The sequence below is a fragment of the Drosophila gunungcola genome, assembly GCF_025200985.1.
Source record: "Drosophila gunungcola strain Sukarami chromosome 3L unlocalized genomic scaffold, Dgunungcola_SK_2 000003F, whole genome shotgun sequence".
NCBI classification, from domain to species: domain Eukaryota; kingdom Metazoa; phylum Arthropoda; class Insecta; order Diptera; family Drosophilidae; genus Drosophila; species Drosophila gunungcola.
This window is the reverse complement of record NW_026453179.1, coordinates 5,644,293-5,671,135: the sequence shown is the minus strand read 5'-3', so window position 1 is coordinate 5,671,135 and position 26,843 is coordinate 5,644,293. Positions and strand designations below refer to the sequence as shown.

The window sequence follows — 26,843 nt, the reverse complement described above, 5'->3', positions numbered from 1 at the left end:
TTCTTTGTTTTTTGTGGTTTTTTCGTTTTTTTTTCTTTAACTTTAATTAGTTCCCAAGCCTTGAACTTGCCCTTAATTAACTTTACAATGAACGTGTATAACTTGTAGTCGCTCGCATTTCGTCAACTTTATTTCCAAGTGAATTGTGGTTTGTCCTTAGTATAAGCTAATCGTTAATTAGAAAATTTTCAACTCGTAAACTGAGTTTTGTTTATTAAAAAACTGTTCCCATTTTGGTTTTTAATCCATATATATATTTTTTTCCTTATTTTTTGTTTTGGTTTTTTTGCTATGAATGCTTGTTGTCAATTGTTGCGGTCAATGTTTCGAGTTGGTTTTTTTCTTTAATCGTTAAACATTTGTTGTGCTTTACACTTAATTATTGCTATAACTATTAGCTTTTATTGGCGCTCGGGTCTTCGATTTCCCGGGAAATGAATGAGAGAGAGTGTGTGGCAACTGAAACCTTCTTAGCTAGGAAAAACTTGGCAAGCACGATAATATCGATCTCTAGAAAATGATTGTAAGCGGTTCCTTATTTACAGCGTGCACTTGCGTGATATATATAGATATGGATGATCTACGGGGGATCGGGTTGGGGTTCGGGATCGGGGGGTTCTGAGCGATAGGATATGGCAATGAAATGTTGTAATGAAAAATCAGGTTTGCAAATAAGTTCGGTTTATTACACAAATAATAGAATACTAAATGAAATCGAAACTACTTAAAAGATATGCATGTGGGGGTGTGTTGTGTGTTTCTATGTTGTTGTGGATAATTACTAGAAAACGTCTTTGTAATCGTAGGTTTTGTTGTTTACACAATTTATGCTAATTAAAATACACAGGTAAAAATAATTTCATTGTTTAATAATTGTTTTCCTCTTTTTACTTAATTGATTTTGTTTTAAACTTAAACCTAGCGAAAATCGTTTCAACGTGCAAAATCAATTGTTGTTGTGGTGTTGTTGGTGAGTGTAGAAAGCTTTCCCGTTCTTTACAAGCATTATTATTAATTTGTACACATTTTCGTTTAAGTATTTCATTATTAGAAAATTGGCTATGTGAGTGGTGTGTGTGTGTGTTTGTTTGTTTGTTTCTTTTGTGGGTGTGTTCAGTATCTGTGTGAAGTACAAATGTTTCCCTAGGATTACACGAAAACAAGAGACAACAAAAAACACACGAAATTAAAAACTCTTCCTAACGCTCATCCTAACACTAAATCCTGTCCTAATCCTCCTCTTACTCATACTCGTCCTTCATCATCTGCGCTTGGCGTCCAGATATATATAGTTTTTATATATGCAATTTACAGTATACCGTTTCAGTTATTTATATGTTTTGTTTGTTTCCATCGTGTGGGGGTGTTTAATGCGTGTGTTTGGGTTGTTTTGGGGTTGGTTTTCACACTTTTTTCTTGTATAATTTAAATTTAAACTAATTCTCGCTTTGCACAAAAATTTACACAATTTATTGATTTAATTTATTAAATTTAAATAGGGCCTCCTTTTTCTCCTCTCCTCCTCCTCAACGTTCAATTTGTTGTAAACTATTTACTAATTGTATAATTACACTTCTGTTTTGCTTTGTTGTTGTTGCTGCTTTTGCTGCTTACGGCGAATTGGTTGTAAATATGTACAAACTTTGTTACTTAGCCTAAATATATTACTCGCTTTCATCCATGCCACTATTGTATATATGACCTATATGCCTACATGTTGTGTGGTTGTTTGTTGTTGTTTGCTTTTCGCTATTACTCATTCGCTCATCTTTTTGTATATTTATAAATATTAAACACTAATCGAACGCCAGCCTATGTATAGTATAAAAAAATAAAATTAAACAAACAATTCTTGCACTTGACACTTTTACAAATTCTCGACGATTAATAAATAGTAATGCTGTTGCTGTTCAAGGCTTTATCGGTAGACGATAAAGTTGTATCCGACGCTCTCATCGGTGATCTCTTCTTTTGTTTTGTTTTGTTGTGTTGTTTTGTTTTAGTGTTGTTTTCATGTTGATTATGCTAAGTAATCTGTGCGTTGCGTTAACTGCTGCTGCTATTGCTCTTGTTGTTCTGTTGGTGTTTTTGGATTCTGTTAACTTCGATTCTTGGTTGCTTAGTGTTGATTCTGTTTAAGATCTTTTCGGTTTTCTATTTTGCTGTTCATTGAGGTTGATATAGCTAGTGGAAGTTCTGCAAACGGAAGCATGCGACTGCGTTTGATTGATTGATTGTGTTTTGAAGTGATCCGGGGATCAGAGATCTGGAATCTGACGTCTGACATCTGAAATCTTAAATCCCGGGACCTTAGGCTATGGCCGCCGTCAGATAGTACAGATCCATCAGCGTCTGGACATTGATGGGTAGACAGGAGAGGCGATCGTGCGTATTGGAGTCAAGGGCCAGCCAGGAGAGGGCATTGTATCCCTCGAGGACGAAGCGCAGCACATCCGCCGTGAGAATCGAGTCCAACGGATGATCGTTGGCCGACTGATGGGCATTGGTCGAGTTGAGGATATCGTCGGCCGTCTGTATACTGGGCACATGCAGGTGTAAGGCTGTCTTAAGGAACACGGGGCACACATCCTCCAGATGCGGACAGGCGGACCAGAACCAAGCGGGCATGCGACCCGTCGGCGCGGTCGACACCATGTAGCCCACTGAAATCGGCTGCTGATTGAGCGAACCAACCTTGAATGGCAAAGAAAATTATTATTATGGGTTTACTTGTCATCAAATTATAGATCACCCACCTCTTCCACTTCCTGGGGCGGTGTACACTTAAAGTTGTTGCCACCGGCGCTCTGCCAACTGCGATTGTCGTCCATGCGTCCTGGACTACCATGATTGGAATTTCTGTCTATGTGGGCTGGTTTAAAAAGGGAAAGATTAGTAAATGTAGGCGATTTTGTTTTATTTACAAACACTTACTGTCCCAGAAAAGATCCCCAATATCCGCATCGCTGAAGTCCTCGTTTCCCTCCTCTTCGAAGGTAAGGAAATCATCCTCCACTTGCGGCTCATTCTGGAATTGGCGGGTAAAGGGCTGCAAGCAAGAAAATTCAAATTAATAAAATCTCATTTTAAAATATATAAGGTACTGAACTTACCGCACAGACGGCGCTGGTGGGAAAGACCAGGATGTGGGTGCAGGTAACGTCTTGCGGCGTCGCCAATGGATTCTGCATCGAGATCTGTGAGAAGCGCTCATCCGGCGTAAACTGATCCGGCATCACGCGTAGCTTGGCATCCGGTTCCAAGGTCACCAGGCAGGCACTCAGAATGGTCGGTGGATACATCAGTGTACATTGCTTGCACATATCCTTGAACTGCTTGGATGCCTTCTGCAGCTGTTGCTTGCTCAGCAAATAGCTCCAAGACTTGAGCTCGCTGTGTCCAATTCTTCCAATGCGACCGATGACCAAACGCCACATCTGCGATGTCTGCGAGATGATGCCCATGATGAAGTCCATCAGCTTCTTGAGTGCCACATAGCGGGCGGGAGCTTTCCTTCTCCTTGCACGATTCGGCACATCGATGTTGATGCAGATCTTCTCCAGCAACTCGCCCCTTTCATCTGTGGCGGTGGCCAACAACCAAGCCTGATCCTCGCTCAGGCAGTAATTGCAATACATCACCGAATAGCGATGTTCATTCTGGCCATGCATACTGCCCGCCGATCTGGAGAAGTCCGTTTTGTCATTCCGCTCGTGCATCGGCGCCAGAACAAAGGGAGCGGTGTACATTTTGTAGGCCCGGCGATTGGGCTCGTCCTTGGTCTTGAGGAAGGCCTCCATATTGGCGGCCGTTCCAAATCCGGTGAGACTTTTCACGGACTGAGCGTGCACCAAATGTCGCCGGCACTGCGAAAAAATGTTCAAAGCCAGGCACTTGATCTCGTCGGAGAAACGCCTTCGATTGCCACAGGGTCCCAGTTCCATAACCGATTCCAAAGATATAATCTGGATGTTCATCTGCGCTCGCACCGAATCGGGAACGGCTTTCAGGAGTTCCGCATAGCAACGCAGCAGGGCAATTAGGGCCAGTCGCTCCAGTTCGCAGCTATCCGAGGCGAAGGTGAACGGATTGACCACATAGAGAACAATGGCAGATGGGTTGATGTCCTCCAAGGTCTCGCCCATGCCCAAGGGATCGCCCAGGATCAGAGCTGGTTTAGTGTCACCAGCTGCAGCTGCAGCAGAGGCTCCTTTTCCCGTTCCCGCCTCCTGCTTTATTTCGGTGGTTTCCATCGGCTGAACTACTGGCGGTTCGGTGCCCGGTTCCAGCTTGATGTTATCCGTGGGCAAGTCGCCGCCAGGCAGACCAGTGGCTGAAGAGGTGTTCAAAGACGAAGAGCTGCCTCCCTTGGAGTTGGAGTTCCCCGTGCCATCCGGTGGATTCAGCAGCGTTTTATCATTAGGCACTCGGCTCAGATATGGAGCCAACTGGTGAATAAATGCCACGGCATAGCGACGAATTTGCTCTGCCAGAGCAGCGTGCTCGAGAGTGCGCAACCAATCGTCCAACGGGGTGGTTTCCCGATCTGTGGGCACATTGCGAGCAGCTCCCACTTGCAGAATGCCCTCCCAGCCGCGAATCGGCGTGTGTTTGCCCAGCTTGCACATCTCGTAGGTGCTGCTTAGCTCGCGGAAATAGCTGCGAGTGCAGCCCGCAACATGCTCGTTGTCCGGACACACCACCACGTAGACCACATCCCTGGCATAGGAGTAGGGTTCCAGGAGAAACTTATCCCAGTAGTGGATGGAGTGCGGTGCCACCGATATCCAATCCTTTTCGTAGCCCACCACAACAGAGGGTATGGGTTGCGGCTCACATTGTCCGGACGCCCGACCTGCCAGTCGATGGAACTGCCGCCAGGTGAGCGGTCCACTCACCGTATTGTACGAACTGGCATCCTTGGAGCCAGAGCCACCCCTCGACTTGCAGTGGAAGGCACTCTGCAGCATCGGCTGTATGGCGTTCATGGTGCGCACAATCTCCTTGTTGCTGCGCGTGAATCCCACGGGAAGATATGGCCACTTGTGGACTGTCAACCGGCCAGCGCCAATCCCCGCCAGCTTGTGTCGCAGGGCCGGCGGTGGGGCATGAAAGGCCGTGAGTTGCTGCTGCTGATGGGAGCTACTGCTGCCGTTGCCGTGAAAGTCCATCATGTTGTCCATCCGCTGGTTCTCGAATGCCAATCGCGCCTGTTCCAGGGCCAAACTGATCACGTCGTGCGCATCCATAAACTCCAGGACATTGGCAATCGAGGCCAACGAGGCGGTGGGTGCTCCATTGGTGCCAAAGATTCTCCGCTGTCGGGACATTCGTCTCCGATGCGCTTGAAGAGCTCTGTGCACGGAACTGCTAGATGTCTGGATGATGGAGCACTGATCCAGCAGCAGGTCAAAGATGGCATGGGCCAGTTGCTCCAGCTGTCCACCGGAAACTCCTCCCGCTCCGGCTTTCTCCAAAGCCGAACTCGTTTCGCCTGGACCACCCTGTTTGATCTGGTTCTTTCTGCCCAGACTCTGGATGATGCTGAGCAACGAGGGCTGCTTATTCCTGCCCGGATCATCCGCTATGCCCGTAATCTCCACCTCATCCTCGTAGAAGAGTCCAGCGCGATGGGAGAGTCTGCGGTTGACAACTGCGCTGAAGCCACACGTACACTCCACGGGATCATCGTCCACATAGCCGGTGATGTGGGGATTACTGCTGGGCGGCGTGCAGGACGACGAGTTGGAGCCGCCGTTCGGACCATGGCCATGCCCAGAGCCAGCTCCGGGCATCGAGGCGGAGGCCGGCGAACCCCCAAAGGCACTGATCATCCGCATGCCGCCAAAACCAGCCGAGCTGGGTCCATTCAATATCCGCTGTCCAGCTCCCGCAGCTCCCGCTGCTACACCTCCACCTCCACTGCCACCTGTCGGAAATGGATTGAAGTTAACGCCGGGCAGGGGTACATATACGCCGGAATCCGCTCCCCGTATATTGCCAATCTTCTGGGTATCCGCATTGCACACACACACACTGCTGCTGTCAAAGTTGTGATCCCGAAAGACATTCAGGGCCGTGTCGTAGAGCAGGATGTTCACCAGCACAGAGTTCACTTCCGGCAATTCCTGAAGCAAACTGGAAGGACCGGCTGCCATCACGGTGCCGCCACTGGCAATGCCCGCATCGCCAGTGTAGGGCATCATGCCCATGTGTCCGCCAGCTCCAGCTCCAGCTCCTATGGGACCCACGCCACCTGCTCCTCCGCCGCCACCGCCGCCGACGCCCATACCATGCATGTGCGGATGCTCCTGCGAGTGAAGTGGCCGGTTCAAGTACGAGGACGTGGAGGTGGCCGGACTGGCCACGGCCAGGTCATACGGATATGGCGGCGGTGGATGCGTGGGCGTCGCCCTCGACATGGGACTGCTCCGGGCGCCGTAGGGACCCATGCCGGGACCTGGTGAAATGGGCGACATTCCCGCACGCTGCATCACCTGCTGCATGGAGCTGCCGGGCGGCGCCTGTGGGCAATTCAGCTGATTCAGCAGCAACTGACTGCCGCCACTGCTCAACGGTTGGGGCACAGTCGAGGGCGTTAGCGGTGTCCTTGGTGCCGCCGATAGCAGATCATGCAGATGCTGGTGCTGGTGCTTCTGGTGGCCCACTCCTCCTGCCGCTGCCGCCGCCGCTGCTGCTGCGGCCGCCGCCTGCTGTTGCTGATGATGCTGGTGCTGGAGCTGCTGCAACTTCTGCTGATGCAACTGGATGCGCTGCTGCAGGGCCTGATGCTTCTGATGCTGCTGCTGTTGAGCCGCCGCTGCCTTGGCCAGAGTGGCTGCCCTGGATTTATGACTGCTCCAGGTGGGTTGATAAAAGCATCCCGGCGGCAGACTCAATGGCGGCTGCGTTTGGCTGGGCAGGTTGGTCAGCGGAGCATAGCGCGTCGAGCCCACAAACTTCTCCTGCTGCGGCGGTCGATAGACAAAGTTCCAGTCATCGATGGGCTCCTCCACCGGGCTACCCAACTCCAGGTTATACTCCTGCTTTACCAGCTTGGAGACTGTCTGGATGGCCACCACGGTGACGGGAGCTTGTACGGCTGCCAGGATAATACTGGTATTGCTGGTATTGCTGGCATTGCTGGTGTTGCTGGTGTTGCTGGTATTGCTACAATTGCCGGTGGTGGTGGTGGTGTTGATACTACTCGTAATTGTGGTGTTGCAGGTAGTGGTGATACTACTGCTGCTGCTTATACTGGTTGTGGTGGTGGTGTCCACACTGAGATCCGTCATGACCACGTCCGTTTGGCAGGGACTCGAGTTGGGGTGCTGCTGCTCGTGCGACGGCGGTGTGGGAAACATCTTGGTGAGATCCTCCGCCTGGATGTTGCCCGCTCCCGAGGCCGCCGCTGCTGCTGCCGCCGCTGCCGCTGCCACCACCGCACTGGCCACCGCGGTGCTCCGTTTGAGGTCTTCGATCGTGTTGGTCACAGCACTGCATCCGCCGTTCGAGGGATTATTGGAATCGGGCGGCGTGTGTATCTGCACACTGCTGCACTCATCGTTTGAGCTCGTCTCGAACAACTGCTCCAGATCGTTGAGCGATGGATTCAGCCCTTCGGCGGTGAATAGATTGCCACCGCTTCCCCCGCCACTGCTGTTCCCTCCACCACCCGAAGATTTCGAGGTCTCCTTGCAGTTGGGCGAGTGCAAACCGGGCTCTGTCTTAATGTCCAATCCCTGGAAGAAGCTGCTGCCACTGTCGGCTTCTGCATCGCTGCCATTCGCCGTACTGTTGGCAATGCCCACTAAACCGCCGCTGGAAGTGCCCGTCGCTGAGCCTCCAACCCCTCCTCCGCCTGCCAAATTTGCCGACACATCCAGGGAGAGCAACTGCGAGCCATAAACGGATCCGGGTGACGGCATCAGCGGCTTCACATGTGTATGTCCCTCGTAGAGGTTCTTCGCATACCTTGGCCTACGTTGCTTATCCAGTTTCGGTCGCTTCACCGTCAGATAGTCCCTAAAGGTAGACAAAGATTGATGTTTAAACGAGTTTACATTGTGTTGGTAATAATATATATATATATATATATATATATATATATATATATATATATATATGAGATTCTCACCAGTTCTCCTGGTACTGAAAGTCGTAGATGACCTCCTTGAGCCACTCGTCATCGTAGAAGCTATCCGGATCCTTTAGGGTCAACTTCGGCGGGCTGTACAGTCGCCGTAGGTTGTTCATGGCCTCCGTGGTGGAGGTGACACCTCCTGTCCCCCGGCCTTGAGCACCTGCATCCTGTCTGATGGCCATTGCTGCCGTTGGCGTCTGCTGCTGCTGCTGCATCTCCAGCTTCTTCACACTGATGGTACCCACTGCATTGCCTCCAACTGCGTTCGCACCTCCACAGGAACCAGTTCCACCAGCTGATGTTGCTGCTGTGGGCGTGGCCGGTTGCTGGGCGGGCACACTGCCCGGACCAGTGCCCATGGATTGCCCACCACCAGCTGCTCCGCCGCCGGCCGCATGATCCGTATAGGAGGGTGGCTCCACGCTGGGCGTCTGATGGACATAAGGCGAGGCCGTAATGCTCTTGTTGTCATGCTGGTCCGTCGGCGTCGGCGCCGGTGTATTTTTGTCCAGCAGGTGGTCGATGGGCGTCGGCGGCTGCTGCAGATTGGAAACGGAAGTGGGCGCATGCGGACTCATATTGAGTAGCTGTTGCGTGGGGAAAAAGAAAAAAAAAACAGCGAGTTAGTTAAATAAGCTGGCTTGGAGTCTTTGTCTTTGGTTTTTTGGGTCGTCACTTGCACTCACTTGCTCAGCGGGCGGCACGGATGTCGGTTGAGAGTGGGCTGAATTGGGATGTGGAGAGGGAGCGGGTGTGGCCGGTGATTCCACGGAGGCCACCGGCATTGAGGAGTCGCCGCCCAAGGAATTTCGGGAGTACGTTGAGGCCCCGCCATGTGGCGTTCCATGAGGTGTATTCCCCAGATGTCTGTTGGAATGAAAGGAAGGTACACACATCATAATTAGCAAGGTGGTTACAATTTAATGCCAGTATAAGTGATATCTCTATTTTTTTTAAATAGGTTATGTACAATGCTCAAACTACGGATAATGTAGCTATGGATACACAGGTACGTGTATATTAATAGTTGTAATTAATGCATTGATTGGGGTACTCCAGCAAAAACAAAGTGTCCCAAAAATAACTATTAGCAAATAGAAAACAAAAACCACATCCATTGTTTTAGGTTTAAATAAATTAACAAAACCTTTACAGCTGCAAAATAAAAGATTACAAAATGAAGTGCTCAAAAAAATCTCTAAACATGTATATGCAAAACGACATTTTTTGTTTAAAACACTGATCTAAAGAGTATTTTTTGTAAAATCAAAAACATCACAAAATGATGAAATATTAAGAAAATGTTATCAGCGTATTTAATACTTTTGATAAAAAACTTAAGATTTGTGGCTTAAATCTAGTAAATTTTACATCACTTAAATCATTTTCTTTATAAGTTTTAGAGATTTATTAAACACCCATTTTATACGTATTATGTATGCAATTGTTATTTACAAGTTGGAAAACCAGCGAAAGAAATCAAAATCATTCCACAAAATGCATAAAACCTAGAAGAATAAAACAAAAAGATCCATGCGGCACCAAAACCAAAGTACTCAGACCTAGTATCCAGCAGATACTCGTACTCAATTCAGTATCGAGTACTTGCAAAACGAGCCATGAGAAAATGAGAACGACAATGGGAAAGTGGATTTTTTTTTTTTGGGGGCAGTAGATACTAAGCTAGTTAAATGCTACGAAACGTGTTGTATGTCCTCGAAATCGAAAATATTATACAATTTGTTTTTAAATCGTTGCTTGCAGTCTTTTGTGTTTTAGCGTTGCTTTGTTTTTATTTTTTTTTGATGTTGCTAATTAACCATTTACCAAGTGAATTAGAATAAGAAATTGTTATTGTAAAATGGCGACGCGCGAATGTTTATGTGTGTGTGTGTTTGCTGACTCCTTTTTTTTTGGGGGTGGGGGCGTGGTGAATTAAAATGTGCCCTTTTTTAATTCCAGTGTATTTTGTTAGGGGTCAGAAAATAAATATGCTCAGAAACCAAACAACAAAATAATTAAACATAATAAAATCATAAGGTTAACAGAGCGTGTGAAGAGAGTGGATAGAAAAATATATATATGTGGAGAAAGAGCGAAAGTAGGAGTACGGGTGGTACACACAGCAGCGGACAAAATAATAGCACTAAAGATGCCTTTTACTCTTTACAAAAACATTGTTTGACTATTGACACTATTGAGAAATGATTTTTTTTTTGCCAATTACTAAATGGTTCCTTAAACTGTATTTAAAAAAAAAAGACAAGAAGTAATACAATATGAAATATTTTTTGCTAATTTAGCAGTTAAAAGTCCCAAAATTAGTTTTTTAGAAACGTTTTTGAATTACTAAATTAACCAATTTAACAGTCCTATATCCCCCAGTGCTTTTATTTTATCCACAACCGTATATGAAAAAGAGAAAACTGAATAGCGTTAAACTAAAAACATAGGCAGCACTGGCTATAATGAACAGACGCCACTCCACTCAACACACAAACCTTTGTTTTGGTATATTGGTGTCTGTTGTGGTGTTGCTGTGGTTTTTGGCTCTAAACGTCGCCGAGGAGGAGGCGGTGGATGCCAGTGAATGGAGCAACCGCTTGTGGAACGGCACATTGTGACGCCGGAGGGCGGTCGCGGAAGAATTGGAGGCGGAAGTGTTGCTCAGGGAACTGGAATGATGCGATGTAGCTGCTGCTGCTGCTGCTGCTGCTGCTGATGATGCCGGTGGCACAGGTGTTCCCGGTCGCTGTTGCTGCTGTTGCTGCTGCAGATGTTGCTGGTGGTAATGTTGCTGGTAGGACGACGCCGACGATGATGACGATGATGACGACTTATTGCCGCTGGCACCGGTAACTGCTGCTCGCAATGCCGGCGATCCCAGCGGTTGCGGTTGTCGCTTGGTGTTACTGATGTTGCTAATGTTGCTGTTGGTGTTGCTACTGATGCTGCTGTATTGGGCGCTGAAATTTGTTTTTTTGGGTATTTTTTGTTCGGGTTTTAGACACTGCAACACAATTTGTAAACGTTTCGCTCTCGTTTCTTTGTCTTTTGGCTGAAAAGTTGCTCTTTTTTGTTGCTGCTGTGTGGGTTAAGTAACTCAAAAAAAAATTGTATAGAAAAAAAAGAAACAAACAAATCTATGGCCTATCGCATGCACAGTTAACAGCAAAAACATGGTCGAAACTACCGCCTTTAAATGCCTACAGCTGGCTAAGGTAAATGTATTTTTTAGGCATGCCATCAAAGCGGGTTCTTTTGTGGTTTTTAGGGGGGTTTTTAGGTTCTTAGAGGAAGCACAACATCTCCCCTACATCAATTAAATGTGAATATCAATATCTTATGGGATAATAATTATTCTAATAGAGGCAGCAAACAGATTAGAAAAAAACACGCGCAGGGAAAAAGAAAGGTGCTTCCACAATCTCTAGAAATTTGCTGGTCTAAGCAAGCTTAATAAGTGAACTCAATAGCTACACGAAAATTGGTCTTAAAAAGTCCATAGTTTTTTGGTCTAAAATTATTTTTAGAAAAATAACATAAAATAATTAAAGGTAAATAAGAACGTAGGTAAGTATCAAACATATTATGGTATAGCTTCGGACACTAAATCTTTAGTTTTAATGCCTATATAAATAACATTTTATGAACCAAACTGGCCCTAGATTTGTAAAACATGTAAAGTGTCTAACAATATTTATAATTATTTTTTGTTGGGGCATCTAGAAAACTTTAACCCGGACTAATAACAACCTAATAAGAAACTAAAAACCCGTTCCCTTTACCTAAAGTCTGGTTTACAGCCAATAACAACAAACAAATTCAGTAAGAGCATTCAATCTACCAAAATAAATCAACCATCTTGGATTATTTTAGACACTTAAACTATAATTAAAATACTTCTAGAGATTATAGAATACCCTTGCATATAGAGAGGAAGTAAGAGAGCAGGGAAACTCCTCTACAATTTGTAGCAAACTAAAGGAACGAAACTCACTTGGTGCATATGCAGGGCGCCTTTTGCATGGGATCCACAAAATTCCAGAGCTTCTGTCGTTGCTGTTGCTGCTGCAGTTGAATCTGCTGCTGCACCAATTGCTTGGAATCCTGCTGCAGCGGTTTGCTCTGCTCATTCTCGTCGCCATCTGCCGATGTCCCCGTTCCGGAGGAAGGTGCTGAAGATGCCACCGCTGCTGCCGCCGCTGCTGCATCCACATGGAGCGTGTTCATCACGCAATCCTGCCAAGTTCGTTCCGGCATTTCCACGGCAGCCGAGGCGGGTATGTGAGTATTGTTGGTATTAAAGGTGAAGCCCGAGGTGGGCCGTTGATCGTAGTAGGGCTGGAAGGCGAGACGCTCCAGGGCGCTGACCGCCTGAGGAGCTGCCTTGCGGGATACCTCTTTGGCGGAGGCGCTTGTGGCGGAGGCAATCCTCCTACTCCTCCTCCTCCTGAAGCGTTGAGAGAAGCAGGACCCACGGGAATCGGTGCAGCAGAAGGACCCGCTCCCAGGGATGGAGGAGCAGCTGCAGCACCCGGTGGATAGGAAAGCGAGGCCAAAACCGATGCCTCAGCCGCCGCTCCGCCCACCGAGCTTTGCATCTTCTGCATCTCGACGAACTCCATGTGCTCCATGTCGTCCAGGTCTGTGACTAGTACGTAGTTCGTGGGATGATACATCTTATGACCACCTGGGTGAAAAGATTTAAAGAAAATAGATAAGATCACATGCGCTGGGAAGTATTCAAGTGCTAGCAACTCACCCGACACCACTTCCACCACGGGTGGCACATCCGTGTTGTCCTTATTGCACAGCGGAAAAAACGAGGCCCAATCCTCGAGGATCTTCTCGGCTATGGGATCGCTGGCCTTGTAGCTGTTGCCGGTGAGTATGGCCGCGATTCCAAATGGGGCCAACATCACCTTGCGTGCATGGGCCGGCGGCGCCGCTTTGGCTGCTCCTTCCCCACCATCCAGTGGCTCCATGCCGGCCCCATTCGCATCGTGACCAGGATTAGGCACTGCTCCGCCCGTTGACGCCCCAGATCCTGCCGATCCTGGCGGGGAACTGGCCGCCGCAAAGGCAGCCGCCGCCTCGGCCAAATGCTCCTTGGTCAGCGGACGAACGGCGGGATGCTCGCGAAGATCAATGGAGGCGCAGACGGTGTCACCGTGAACAAAGAACGTGAATGAGAAGGACAAGTGTTGGGAGCTGTAGGAAAACAAATAGTAGAATTAGCAAATATCATACAGACACTCATTCAATTAGGTTGCACCTTCAAAAAGCAGACATTTAAATACCTACTACTTTACTACTTTAAAAGTAAACTATATAATTCTACTGATGTTTACTTTTTTGAACCTTTTTGTCAAATTTTTTCTTTCAATTAAATTTAAAATACAAAATCACAGAAAAAAGTATAAGCCCCTCGGCTCATTTCAAAATTAAAGTAATTATACGATTAATATTGCCTGAGTTTAAATTAAATTTAACGTTTAATTAAACAAACAAAAAGTCAATAAAATGTAAATGATTTATTACATTTGAAGTTTATACCTTTAATGTATATAAATACATTAATTCTGTTAAACCTTAAATTATTTTAAAGGAAACTTTTTTTGACTCATTTAATGATTTGACAAACCTATAAACGTAAACAACCGAATAACTATAAACATTTATTGATTTTTAATGACTCTCCCGGTGAAAATGAATTGACTTTAAATGGTTCTCTGTCAATTTCGTAAAGTGGAAACCGACCTACATAATCATTTCCAGAAGTAAAGCGCAAAGGCTAGCTTAATTTATAAATGTCGCAGGAAGAACGATGCAATGTCACAAGCTTTAATGCCATTGCACAGAGTTCCTGTTCTTTGTTCTGGGATATGGCCATATTGCGACGAATTGGAAGTAATGTTCAGCAAGTTCGCATAAATTAAGGGTTTATCCGGAATGAGCAAATAATTTCCTATTTTAACGCAGCATTACCTTCGTCCAAAGAGGACGATCGCTGGAAGTGCAGGGCTGCACAAACCATTTACCGAATCGCACAATGTCCTTGGTCAGCACGAACCTATAATGGATATTGGATTAGGTTTTATCGGATTTGAAGCTATAAATAATATTACCGCTCCATGAGATTGTGCAGCGCCTTGAAGAGCAGCGATCGGCATTCGTAAGTAAGGGCTCCTTTCCATGTGCCATTCCAAAGCGCTTGGTTGGCTAAAAAATAAAATAAAAATGGTAAGAATAGATATGCTAAAAGTGTTAATATTAACGACTTGTTTGACTTAGTTTTCAACTTCAGATAAATAACATTTAACGGTAATGTTAAACATTTAATATTTATGCCCGTTAAACTAATTAGATCGTAATACAATTTTCAAGATCAATGGGTCAATGCCTTATACAGCAAGCTTCTATAACCAGTAATTTATCACTCACAACTCTATTAAAACTTAAACAAAAATCCGTTCCATGTAAATAATGTCCAAGTTTCAGATCTTAATTTTAAAACATTTTGTAGTCATATGGCACTTTAGTTTCTAATAAAATTCGGGATTTTATTCAAACCTAAAAGTGGAAAATACCCAAAAACAATAACAAATTGAGGAGAAAATAAATATAATTAACAACAATAAGAAAAACAATGAAAAGAGTCATCTACAACGCAAAATAATCAACTTCTCGTTTTTTCTCTGGCACTTTTCCTCTCTTTCTCGCGAAAGAGAAGTCAACGACGCGCGCACGCCTCAAAATACACAACTTTTAGCTATTTATTTTTGTTTTGGTTTTGTTGTCGTTTGTAATTGGGTTGTTTTTTTTTAAATGACAAACTTAAAGCAAGATAGCTAGAATGCCAGAAAGAGATGCACAAGACGGGATGAATAAAAAGAAAAACTGTGGATAGAGATGCAAATATGAGTTGAGCGGAATATAAATGAAACATAAGAAGACAAGAAAAAGAGAAAGAAACAAACAAAAAGCCGCCAGGCAACAAAATCCCAAAGCGGAAGTGCAAACACTTGAAAACAACAAAAAGCGCAACGAGTAAAAGGAAGAGAGAGTGGGAAAGGGAAACGGAAAGAGGAGAGGAAGGGGCGAAAGGATTTGGGATTTATAAAAGAAAAAAAGACAATTTGGAAATTTTTGGAAAATTCCAAGCATCCACCACCTACAAACACACACTCTTATGTTGTAAATCTCTCTTTTACTCTCTTCACTTTTTCTTGTTTTCACGCCTGCACTGATTTCTTCTGCTTCTTGTTATCTTTTTTGGTCAACTTATTTTTCTAAAATAACTTCATAATGGTCAGCAAAATACACAAATAACAAAGAAAAAGCCACTGTAACAACAAAGTTACAACTTTATGTATTGTTTTCTATGGAACTACTTTGCATATTTTTTTTCTCTTCAATGAGATCAGCGTACGTTTTTTTTTGTACAAAGACGCCTAAACTCACATAGATATTAAAGGGCAATGTACGATTATGCCAGTGTGTGTGAGTGAGTGCGTGAGAGAATCCGCCTCCTGCTCTCTCTCCCTCCTCTTCTCCTCTATTATTATCCCACCATCTCCATATTTCCCATACCCACTTCCAATTTCCATCCTGCAAGCCGGCTCTTCTTCGTTTCTCTTCTTCTCTGAGGTCACACTCACACATTGCCACACTCGGCCAACGGCAAAAAGTTCAAAGCTCGCCAATAAAAAAAAAGCCCACAAGGGTAGGCCAGCTTCAACCGCTCTCTCACCAAACAAACAAAACAAAAACGAGAGACAAGACGCCACAAACGGGACGACAAACCAAAAAACAACACAACAGAAGAGACTTTAAGTAAACAAAATACAATGTTCACACAAAATTGTTGCTGGTGGTGATGTTTTGAAGTAATCAAAGTAAAAAAGAAACTAAGAATGCTTAATGGATGTTATATTGTAATACATCAAAGACAAAAAATTAAAGAAGACATTCTTATTTGAAAATCGTTTAGCTCAGTAAAATACTTTTAGAATGAACAGGTATTGCCAGTTATATATATTTACTTATACTTATTATTATAAAAAATAGGGAAAATCAGAAAATACATATTTTTTTGTTTGCTTATCTGTTTTAAAAACTATATGTGACTTTAATCTACTTAACAAAAGGTACCCTGGTCATTGTCGTCTGCAGGTCGTGACATCCATTTCTTCAATTTTCACAGTTGCACAATATTCGTATCTTTTTTACCTTTTCCAAAAATCTTTCCAACTTCAAAGCTTCGGAACAGAAATCGTAATCGGGTGAAGTGAATCGGAATCGGGAATCGGAATCGACGGCGACTGCTCAATGCAAATTCCACAAACACAAACACATGTCTGTGTGGGTGTATTTTTTTAGCACGTGTGGTTTGTGCACATGTTGCTGCTGCTCTCTCGCTCAAAAATAGAGAGGTGTAAAAGTCTCTCTGTCGAAAGTAGCGAGTAAGAGAGAGTGGTTGCTTAGGAGACAAAGTGCCGCTAGGCGTGCACTCGTTCACCCACACACGCACACCTTCCCCCGCACTCTCTTCGATGCTTTTTGTTTGTGGCCCAAAAAAAAAACAATGCTATTTTGGGTTAACATTTTGCTAACGCAGCATATTACCGAAAGAGGGTTACCTTTTCTCTGTGGGTATTTCTCAACAATTGTAACGTCTAATTACAAGAGAGCGTTATTTAGCATTTTTGCAGTTGTGTGCCACAAAATAAAAAAAAACAGCAACGAACAGCAACAAATGTTTAATCAAGGTCAATAATCTGCGCGCACACACATCGAAAAATTGTTTAGTAAGAGCAACAACAAATCCAAAAGCAGGTAAAAACATAAATGCAAAAAGGCAACAAACAACAAAATGAGCAAGAAAACGCATTGTAATTAAGCTTGCAAACCAGTTTAAGCTCATTGAGAGAGAAGAATCCCAAAAGAGAGACTCTCTCTGTATCTTACAGAGTAGCACGTAATTATTGGCTCCAATTGTGGAGCACACGCACACAATGACCCACAGCACGCTCACGCACACACGTACAAGTGACAGCTGTTTAAGGTAAAAATCGTATGGCATCGAAATTACAACAACAATCTTTAAGTATATTGACAACAAGTAGCGTGTGTGGGGTGTTTTTCTTCTAAGAAGTGGAAGTAGGAGGTCAATAATTCTAGAATATACAAAAATTTGGGCTTTAGCTTAGTGCTACTTGAGTTCTCCATCTTGTGTCCAAAAAGAACCCAATAAAAAAAACAAGGAGGAACACTAGCTCAAAACCATTCAAAGTGCATAGTAAATTAGTAAACAATGGCAGTAAATTTCGAAAAAATAGAGAAAAAATTTATTTGATTAACTGTTTTACAAAACAAAACACTTAATTTATTAGTTTTGAAATTTCTACAGCAGAAAAATATAAATAGTAATAATACCGCTTAATTCTAAGATTTTTTTTTAAGTTGGTATTAATCGATACTCGTTACAAAACTGAAATTACAAAACTATTGGGCTCTTAAGAACTTTTAAAGGAAAATTTTATTAAAATTTTCTATGATTAGTTAATTGCTAGTAAGGGAAAACCTTACTCATTACTTTGAACTTAAAGGTTTTATTCCACTGTGCAGGCAGGCTGAGATTTGCGGCGTTGCCATTTTCAGCTACAGAAAATCAGAGAAACAATGCGCTCTCTCTGTGCCTCTCTTTCTGAGTTTCATTCACACGCACTCGACAACACACACATTCACACCAACATGATGGGGGACGACAGTTTTTTGCCAGTTTTGTTGTTTACGGCCGAAACGAAAAGTCTATAAAAAGAAAACAAAATTCGCACAAACGACGGAGACAAAGTAATGTCAATGCAATTAGTCAATGTCCTTGTCATCAAAAAATGCAATAATAACAAAAAACAAGGCGTTGCAGCAATGACAAAGGCAAAGGCAAAAACCAGAAAAAAATTTCATCAGCGGTAAAAGCTACGTGCATTCAACTCTCAACTCCAGACAGCAAAAAAGTGCGCGCCTAAAAAAAAGCGTTAACGCAAACAGGCAGCAAGAGCTAACTGTAAAATCAGTGGGCCACAATGACGTAGGCAGATAACGAAAAAAAAAACAGTCAAACTTCCGTATCTCGTATCTCAGTCGATACTTCAATAAAAACAATAATGCTTGCAAAAGGAACCTTCTGTTAGATACATATGTACATCATTTACAAGGTGAAAAGTACCAAGTTTTAAGAAGTATTTAGTTAAAATTTGTTTAAATTGAAAAAATTATTTCCTGGTTTAAATAATTAAAATAAATTCGAGTCTGACAATTAAAGACTGGTTTTTGTCTTAACTTTCAGTTATTTTAGAACTTAATTTTGTAAATTTATAGTTAGTGAATTTCTGCGAATTGTGCCAATTTATACATCGCTCTAGATAATTTTAGTACTGGAGTGCGACTTAAAGGAACGTCAAGCAAGGAATATTTCTGTTTAAAAAACAAATTTTAATGAAATCTAAATAAAAAAAAATATACTTCTATTCTATTAAATTTGGGAATCTTTGAAATATTAAAGGCTAAAGCTTTACAAAATTAAAAGTGAACCTGTAGATTACGGCCTGTGGATCTGGGACAACCAGCGGTTAATTGTTGGGTAATGGAATTTGCCACCGAAAACCGAAATTCAAATTCTCAAATGCACGGTGTACGGTGTACGTAGTTAGTGGTCACAGATAATGAGGCAATAACAAAATATTGAATAAATAGTAGCCACACGCAATGGCTGATAAGAGAAGAAAGGGAGATAGGGTGAGAACGAGAAGACGCGGGAGGGTGAGCGAAAGAGAGGTTCTTTCGAAGGCCAGTGTGTATTGAATATTCGCAAGAGCAAGCGAGAGGGACGGAGAGAAAGAGGGAGAACGCGGGAGCACCCTTCTTTTTCGTTTGCATAATTACCAGAGAGCGAGAGAGATCCCCAGAGAGGGCGAGCGAAAAACAGTGCAAATGACAGGTGACGTTTTAGCACTGCTTCCCCTTTCCTATTTTGCACAGTAAGAAAAATGAATTTTTATTTAAAAAATGTATAATTGTTCATATTATTTGGTCAAAGACAAAATATTTCTGCAGTTTTTCAAGGTGGCTTTATTTTTTGATGGAAAATGTTACTATGTGTAAAATGCTCAGGTTAATGTTAATACATTCAAAAATTTAAATAGATTTTTATTTCTTCAAATAACAAAATATACAAAACAATTGGGCCACAATGGAATTCGCTGTCTTTTTTTTAACACATCAAATACTATTGATATTTCAATACAATGTCTAAAATTAAATATGTGATTTTTTTTGTCTGTGTGATTGACGTTTGTTGCTGTTTTTCTCTTTTTTTCTTTTTCTGTTCCTGACGGTTTAAAACGACGCGAAGTGAGTTTAATGACGGCAAAGAAAAGGGGGGATGAGGAAAAAAGAGCAAGTGATATAGAAAATCAAGGAGAGGAGCAGGAGAGCAATAATAACAATAATAATCATCTGCCACAATCGAAATGTGTTTCGCGTGTTTCTCTGTTTGTTTGTTTTGTTTGTGTGTCGCGCTGTTTTGGCTTTTCTCACACAGAAGCGAAACACCCACACACACACATTTATGCCAAAAGAGATGGCGAATATTTGTTGTTGCACTGCATGCGGTGGATGCGGCCTTGAAGCTTTATTAAATTCATCACCATGTTGCATGTGTGCGAGAGTATCTGTGAGTGTGTGTGTGTGAGAGAGAGAAAGAGAAAGGGACAAAATATTACAATCGATCTTGAATGTAACACTTATTTTTTAGGTTGTTAAAATAGGCTTCCCTTGCAGTGAAACGGCCTAAATGTTTGAATTTTAAAATGCGTTATTCTGACTATATTTCTAACTAATTTTAGTTCTATTTTTAGCGCACAAATTTTCAAGTTTATTATAAAATATTTTATAAAACCAAAAATATTAAGATATTTTTTTGAGGGAATACCACACATGTAATACTTTTGATATGCATCCCCACCCTAAAGATACCCTTACTCCAACCCATATCAACAGGCACTTCACGCTAGATAACCTCGTAGAACTCATTTATTTTAGGTTAAGAGTTTTGAATTAACAAACCATTTTACCCGCACGCGTTAATTTAGATAAAATACTGATACTGCAGGGGGTCATTACAAATTCGTTTTTTGTTTCTTTGGGTCAAAATCAGGGATGACAACTTACCCGCTACTCTGAGCAGCTCGGCGTCGACCAGTTCACTGAGATCGGGCTCCTCGCCGTACCAGAAGATCCATAGCTCTTTGGCGGCGGCCAGCGAAAGGGGCGGGTGGACCTTGGTCGAGGTGGTGATCTCGAAGGTTAAGGCATTCGGGTCGGCGTTGTCCGTCTTCGTGGATTGGACCCTCCTCCACACGCACAGCATGTCCGCCTGGATGCATCGCGAATAGGAGCGCAGGATCGGGTCCGCTAATGGATCGCTTGATGCGTTCGGCCGCTCCCCGTTAACGAACTTCCGCCATTTTATTCCACATAAATCAGTCTGAAAAATGTTAATAAGGAATTAGTCATAAGTGCGTATTAAAGCAGATAATGGTAGCCAGACTTAATGCCAAATAGGTTTTGTAAAACCCTTAAAAGATAACTACTACTGAACAATCTTTATCAATAGAATGGTTTCTATCAATTGTTTACCCCGCCGTGACGAAAGTTTTATGTCCACACGCGCTTTTTTATAAATGACGTACGGTAAGGTAAATAGAGTCTAAATTCAAGATTTGTTATTGCAGCTGTTAGGGAAATATCTTGAAAGTAGTATAAAATACACAGAGATTCGACCCAATTTATTTAGAATAGAATATTTATTAGTGTCGCAAAGGCCATAAATCTATTCACATGGATTTATTGTCTTGGAATTTTTTTGAATTACAAAAACAGAAATAGGTAAAAAAAAAAACTTAAGTCCGTTTATGATATCACATTTTTATAAGAATTGTAATTAAACAAGAATTTAATGACCAATCTAATCGATGACCCGATTCAATTTTGTAATACTATAGATAGGTAGCTAGTGTTATTTCACAATAATTGGTTTGTGAAATCTTTACTGTGCAGTTTCTGAAACTAGGAAATCCCTTTAACAAAATCTACAGCACCTTCTGACTCACTGAGATTTTGATTTTAAATAAGTGATTATCGGCTTTAACGCAAAATCTACCGATGGATGACGTAAGTTTGAATTACTGAATTATGATTTTGTCACGATTTGGAAAGCTTGTACTGAATATTATGCGTTCGAAAATTAAAAGCAGTGAAATTATGATTATTTAATATATTGAAGCTATGTTATATTAAGAAAATGACTTGCTTGAAATTTCTAATTTAAATCGCGTAAAAAATGATTTGTTTTTATAGTTTATTTTTTATAAAAACAAGTAGCCGTCGTTTAATTACTTACGACAATGTATATTTTTAGCCTCATTTCTTTGAATACATGTTTTTATAAACTATGTATACATCTGTTTTAGAGTATTTTTCGCCTGTGTATTTAATCTATACATAAACGAAAATCATCTTGAATTGTTGCCTACTATTTTACCAGTGTTGCGAAATCTTGCAAATCGCACAAAGACACATGTAAAAATACATTCCTCATTGCACTTGGCAGCAGCAGCAACAATAAAAACGACCAAAGCGAAGCTCGAAAATCTTCCGCTGCCTCGCAACTCAAAACAAAAGCACGAAAAAAACGACAAAGTGTACAGAAGAAGGGGGAGAGCGGAACGGAAGAAGAAGAGCTGCAGCAGAGACAAGAAAAACTTGGGGGCACCGAAGAAGAAACAAAAAGCGAAATCAAAAGAGAGGCACGGAGAAAAAGAAGAATGAGTGACTGACTAACTGGGCTCGTTGGCTTTTTAGCTTTTTAGCCATTTGGGGTCGTCATTGGCGGCTTCCGTTGCAGAGTTGCGTTGGCTTTATACAACAGTCCCCAAATCCACACAAAACTTGAAACTTCCACACAGAACTGGAATCTTCTACGAAAGAATGCATATTTAACAAGGAAAAGTGAAACTCTAACCACATACACAGTGACCACTCGAAACCAAACCTATTGAAAATAATAAAATGTACACCACCCTTAAATGATCAGTATTTTAAATCGAAACCCAAGCCGCAATCGCATTCATAATGACCATTTTATTTTTAAAGCTGTGACCACCACGATTTACCATTTCTCAACGAAACAGCTTAGATAAAAGTGATTTGTTTACTATGTTAAAAAGCCTCTGTAATTATTTTGCAAGATTCTTTTGATACATGGAAATTTTTTTAGCAAAATACAAACCTACGTTTTACTATAAACAGTAAGATGCCTAAAAGTCAGGGAATACAGAAAAATAAACGGAATCTCATTGCCCAAAAACAAATATTTATAAAGCTGGGCCAATACTTCTTCAAACTGAACCCTGTGTATTTTAACATTTTGTAACTCTCCTCTCACTTTTAGATATTTTGAGTTAGGGAAACTCGCCTTGAAGAGGTTTTAAGATGCTAGTAAATGTGAAAAATGGAAACAAGTTGCTGGTGTGGCAAGTGGCAAGTGAGAAAGCAGTGCAAAATCAATGAGCCAAAACGAGATGGGGCCAAAATAAATAACTGCACCTCCACACACTTCCATACATACACAGGCGGGCTGGCGCACGCACACCAACACAGCCAGAGGTATTCCCCCGAACCGGCCATTCTCATCGAATTCTCAAGCCCTCTCTTTTTTCCACCACACCGTCTTGACGACAAAAATGTTCCACATTCTTCCGCTGCTGCCTCTTCGCTTCGCTTTTTGCCATTTTTGTGTGTGTTTTCATTTTCGCTCTCAATTCGTCTCGCTGCTTTTGCTTCGTTCGGCTTTCCGTTTTTGGCTTTGGCTTTTGTTTTTGGGCGAGCTATCTCGTAGGTTGATTTTTTCTATCTTTTATCTGGCCACTGTACGTACTGTCTATCTTTCTCCCTTCTCGCTTTTTGCAATCCTTCAACGAGAGCGGGAGAGAGAGCGTATTTCCCACTCTTTTGCTGTTATCATTCCGACATGCTTATGCTTTTTATGTGTTTGCAGTTGTATTTGTTCACGCGCGCGTGCCTCTCAAGTTCAAACTGCTCTCTCGTTCGCCGTCTCGCTCTGTCGCCTTGCTCAGAGAAAGTTTGGCGCGTTTGTTATTGTTTCGTTATTTCGTTGGCGTCGGCCTCTCCTTCTCCCCTTGTCATTTGGCTACACCAAACTGTCCAAGAGAGTTGTAAGTAGCAAGACGGATAAAGAGAGTGGCAGCGGAAGGGAGAGATCAAGAGTGGAGTGGGGGAAGTGGAGCACGTTGACTTGTACGCATTGTCGTCGTCATCGCCTCTTCTTCTTAGACTATTTCTTTCGGCTTTTCCGTTTTTTCGGCTTCTGTATGTCTTTCGTTTCACCTATCTCCTCTTTCCCCGTGAGATTCATTAAAGAAATATGCCAAGGAGGAGAGACAGCAATAGCAACAATCACAAGCGGGGCCAACAAACTAGTCGTACTATCAAGTATTCAGTCTTCAGTTTCCAGTCGCGGGTCTTGAGTTTTTAGTCTCGACTTTTGAGGCTCGGGGAGAAGGAGAACCTGTTATGGGCCACAAAGTCACCGAGCCGCAGTCACAAAACCCACAAAGTCACAGAGCAACAGCCGCCAGTTGCCACAAAGTCAGACGTTTTTACTGCTACAGTGGATACCCGGTACCCGGATCTACTATATAGTACAGTTTTCAGATTTAATAAAGTAATAATAAAAAAGTACATTTTTGTTTTGATGTATTCGCTTTCTTACCCAAGATACAAGTAAGTTTTAAGCTGCGAAAACAAGAAATTGTTAAGTTCAAAACCTAATAAATTTAAGATTTCATTCCATTTTCTGTCTTTCAGCTTTAAATTAAAGCTTTAAAAAAAAGTTATTAAAAATGTGACTTATGTAAATTTTAAAAGCCTGTTATAATTTTAACATTGTATGTATTTTTTAGGTTTAAAATTTTGAAGTTAACAAACCTTTGGTGAAAAAAAAATCAGAATTTTAGGTCGGTATTATACAATTCATATTATCAATATTTAAACAATTAATATGATTGAATTTGGCCATACCATGTCGATACAAAAGCGATAAAATAAAAAATGAACTAAAATTAAAAATGTAATAACAAAAAAAAATGTAACATGTAATGTAATCAAAATATAAAGTCTGTCTAGGATCAGAAATTACTAAAAAAAAGTTACTGATCTGTATTGTTTTTTTTTTTTTTGATTTCTTTAACTATTGTTATCTAAACTTTTTTTGGTTCTTCGGCAAGCATCTGTAACGCGATAACGATAAACAGCTGGCGCTGACCGGCGGCACCTTCGCTGCCAATCGATTACAGAGTGAGATGGAAAGAGATCCCATGATCGGTGGTTTACTATTGCCTGTGTGGGTGACACACCCCCGCAAGCGACCCCACCCCTTCCCCCCTGAATCATCACTGACCTAGATCTTCTAGTGAAATAAACCCAAGGCAAAAACAATTGCAAAAAAATTTAAAACAAAACACTCACCAAGGCATAAAAGTTTGTGTGGCAATCCTCCAAACTTGCGCCGTTTGTCTGATGATTTTGATGCGTCATAGTTCTTGGCTTGTTTTCTTCGCACAGCAGCAGCTCCTCATTTTCTCAACGTTTTGCTTGTAGTGTATTGCTATTATTGTTATTTATCTGGTGTTGTTATTTGTTGTTGACTTGGAAATTCTTTAGTATTTTGCACATTTGCTTGCTTGATTTTTCTTCTTTTTTGGATATTATTTTTTATTATTGATTCTGACACACACACACCACACACACAGATATAGGCATGGACACACACGCGAGGGAGAGCGAGAGAGACAACACACACGGATACACAAATATTGAACTCTCTTTCGTCTCGTTTCTTTGCTTTCGATATTTTGTTGTTGTTGAATTTTGTTTGTAATTTGCTATTTGATGTTTGGTTGTTTGGTTTTGATTTATTTATTTATTTATGTGTATTTTATATTTATTTGCTCTCTCCCAAGAGAGAATTCACACGTAAACGTTGCTTTGGCAATGAAACACACATACTGTATAATTATGCATGTTGCTGTTGTTGTTGTTGGTTATAGCTGGAATAAAAAAACAGTTAGACCTTTTCACACTTATTACTTGTTTTTAATTTCGAGATTCTTGCAATCTTGCGCTTATTAGTTAATTTTCTTATTGTTTTTGTTTTGTGATTATTTGTTGCTACACTCACACACACATATATACCTCAATTACAAGGGTTCGTTCATTCGCTGTTTCATTCATGCAAAAGAGAGCGACTCAGAAATTGACTTTTTCATCCGAAGGCAGCGAGTATACACACACACACACACACACACATTTACTTCTAGAAACACACAAACGACGATGAAAGTCGTTGGATTTTTCGTTAATCGTTGATGTAGACAAAAAATGAAATAAGTTTTGTGGTTATATTTTTTAGATCGAACCCAGCTTATTAATGTATTTTCAAACAGAATTAAAGAACTAAATTTGTAATGCAAAAAGAGATGAGTAATAGGGAAACACCAACACAAACACTAAAGGGGACACACACAGAAAAATTCGAGTCAGTTTATATTTTTTTCGAAAATAACAGTACTTTTAATATTTATATTTAATCTATTACTCAGGCTTGTATTTCTGGCGATGTATTTAGTGTTTTTTGCGCACAAATGACGAGTCAGAAATTTTCGAACCGACTGCGAACGCTGGCCGCCACACACAATGGAAATTTTGCTCGCCTAGCTTTGAATCGGCCATATATATGGTATATAGTCTGTCTGTTTGTGTCGCAGCAGCGGCGAGTGACGAGAGAGCGAGTAGCGGCCGAATAGCGGCTTTTGCTCTTTTTGCAGAGAGAGAGAGGGAGAAAACAAGTTTTACCAGCTAACTGCATTTGAATTGGTGTGCGTGTGCGTTAGTGGCGGCGTCTGTTTATCTCGCTCTCTCTCGCTCGCTCTCGCTCTTTGTGCATCTCTTGGGGATGCAACCTTTTTGAGCGAGAGAGAACAGATCGATTAAGGGAAAAATCTGAAACTAAAACGAAACTCGAAAGAAATCCGAAATTCCATAATTTATGCACTATTCAACACTGCACAGACACACACACAAAGTGCGAAACGTGATACATAGGCAAGCAGCATTCCTCTCACACACACCTACATGGTGTAGGCAGAGCAACCACTTTCATAGTTTTCTTTTTGCCCCGTTTTCTCTGTGTCTCTGGGCAGTGATGTGTGTGTACACCTCAGGTTTTTAGATTTTTACTTTCAGCCACTCGAAATAGCCGAAAAAAAATGCCACCGATAACTAAAATCGCACAGTTGTTGCATATTCCTCTTTTTCATTCTCCTCCTCCTCTTTCTCCCACACACACACACACACAAAGCGCCGGGGCAGCGACCGCTACAGCAATTAAAAACTATTGAACATTTCCGCTGCAATGTTTAAACACGGCTTAAATGCCATTTAATCATTTTGCGCCTCAATCATTCGTCATAAATCGGGACTTGGCACTATTATTTATATTTAATTTGTTGCAGCTATTCTTTCACACACACACACCACAATCGAACATCACTTC

At 42.1% G+C, this 26,843-nt stretch overlaps 1 protein-coding gene and 1 non-coding gene across 2 annotated transcripts; both read right to left on the bottom strand.

Annotated features, from left to right (window-relative positions):
* Positions 1-1,993: 1,993 nt before the first annotated feature.
* LOC128258412 (mediator of RNA polymerase II transcription subunit 13) lies at positions 1,994-26,843 on the bottom strand. The gene is given in 16 exon segments (XM_052990011.1): positions 1,994-2,694; positions 2,757-2,872; positions 2,935-3,049; positions 3,114-8,025; positions 8,138-8,730; positions 8,830-9,010; positions 10,645-11,109; positions 12,144-12,577; positions 12,580-12,836; positions 12,909-13,357; positions 14,135-14,148; positions 14,150-14,219; positions 14,275-14,368; positions 20,381-20,696; positions 24,758-25,338; positions 26,825-26,843. Coding segments are annotated over 15 exon segments (8,469 nt in total). The 5' UTR covers positions 24,827-25,338; positions 26,825-26,843; the 3' UTR covers positions 1,994-2,310.
* Positions 13,955-14,098, bottom strand: LOC128258923 (small Cajal body-specific RNA PsiU6-40). The gene has a single exon (XR_008268002.1). It is a non-coding gene; the product is annotated as a small Cajal body-specific RNA PsiU6-40 (non-coding RNA).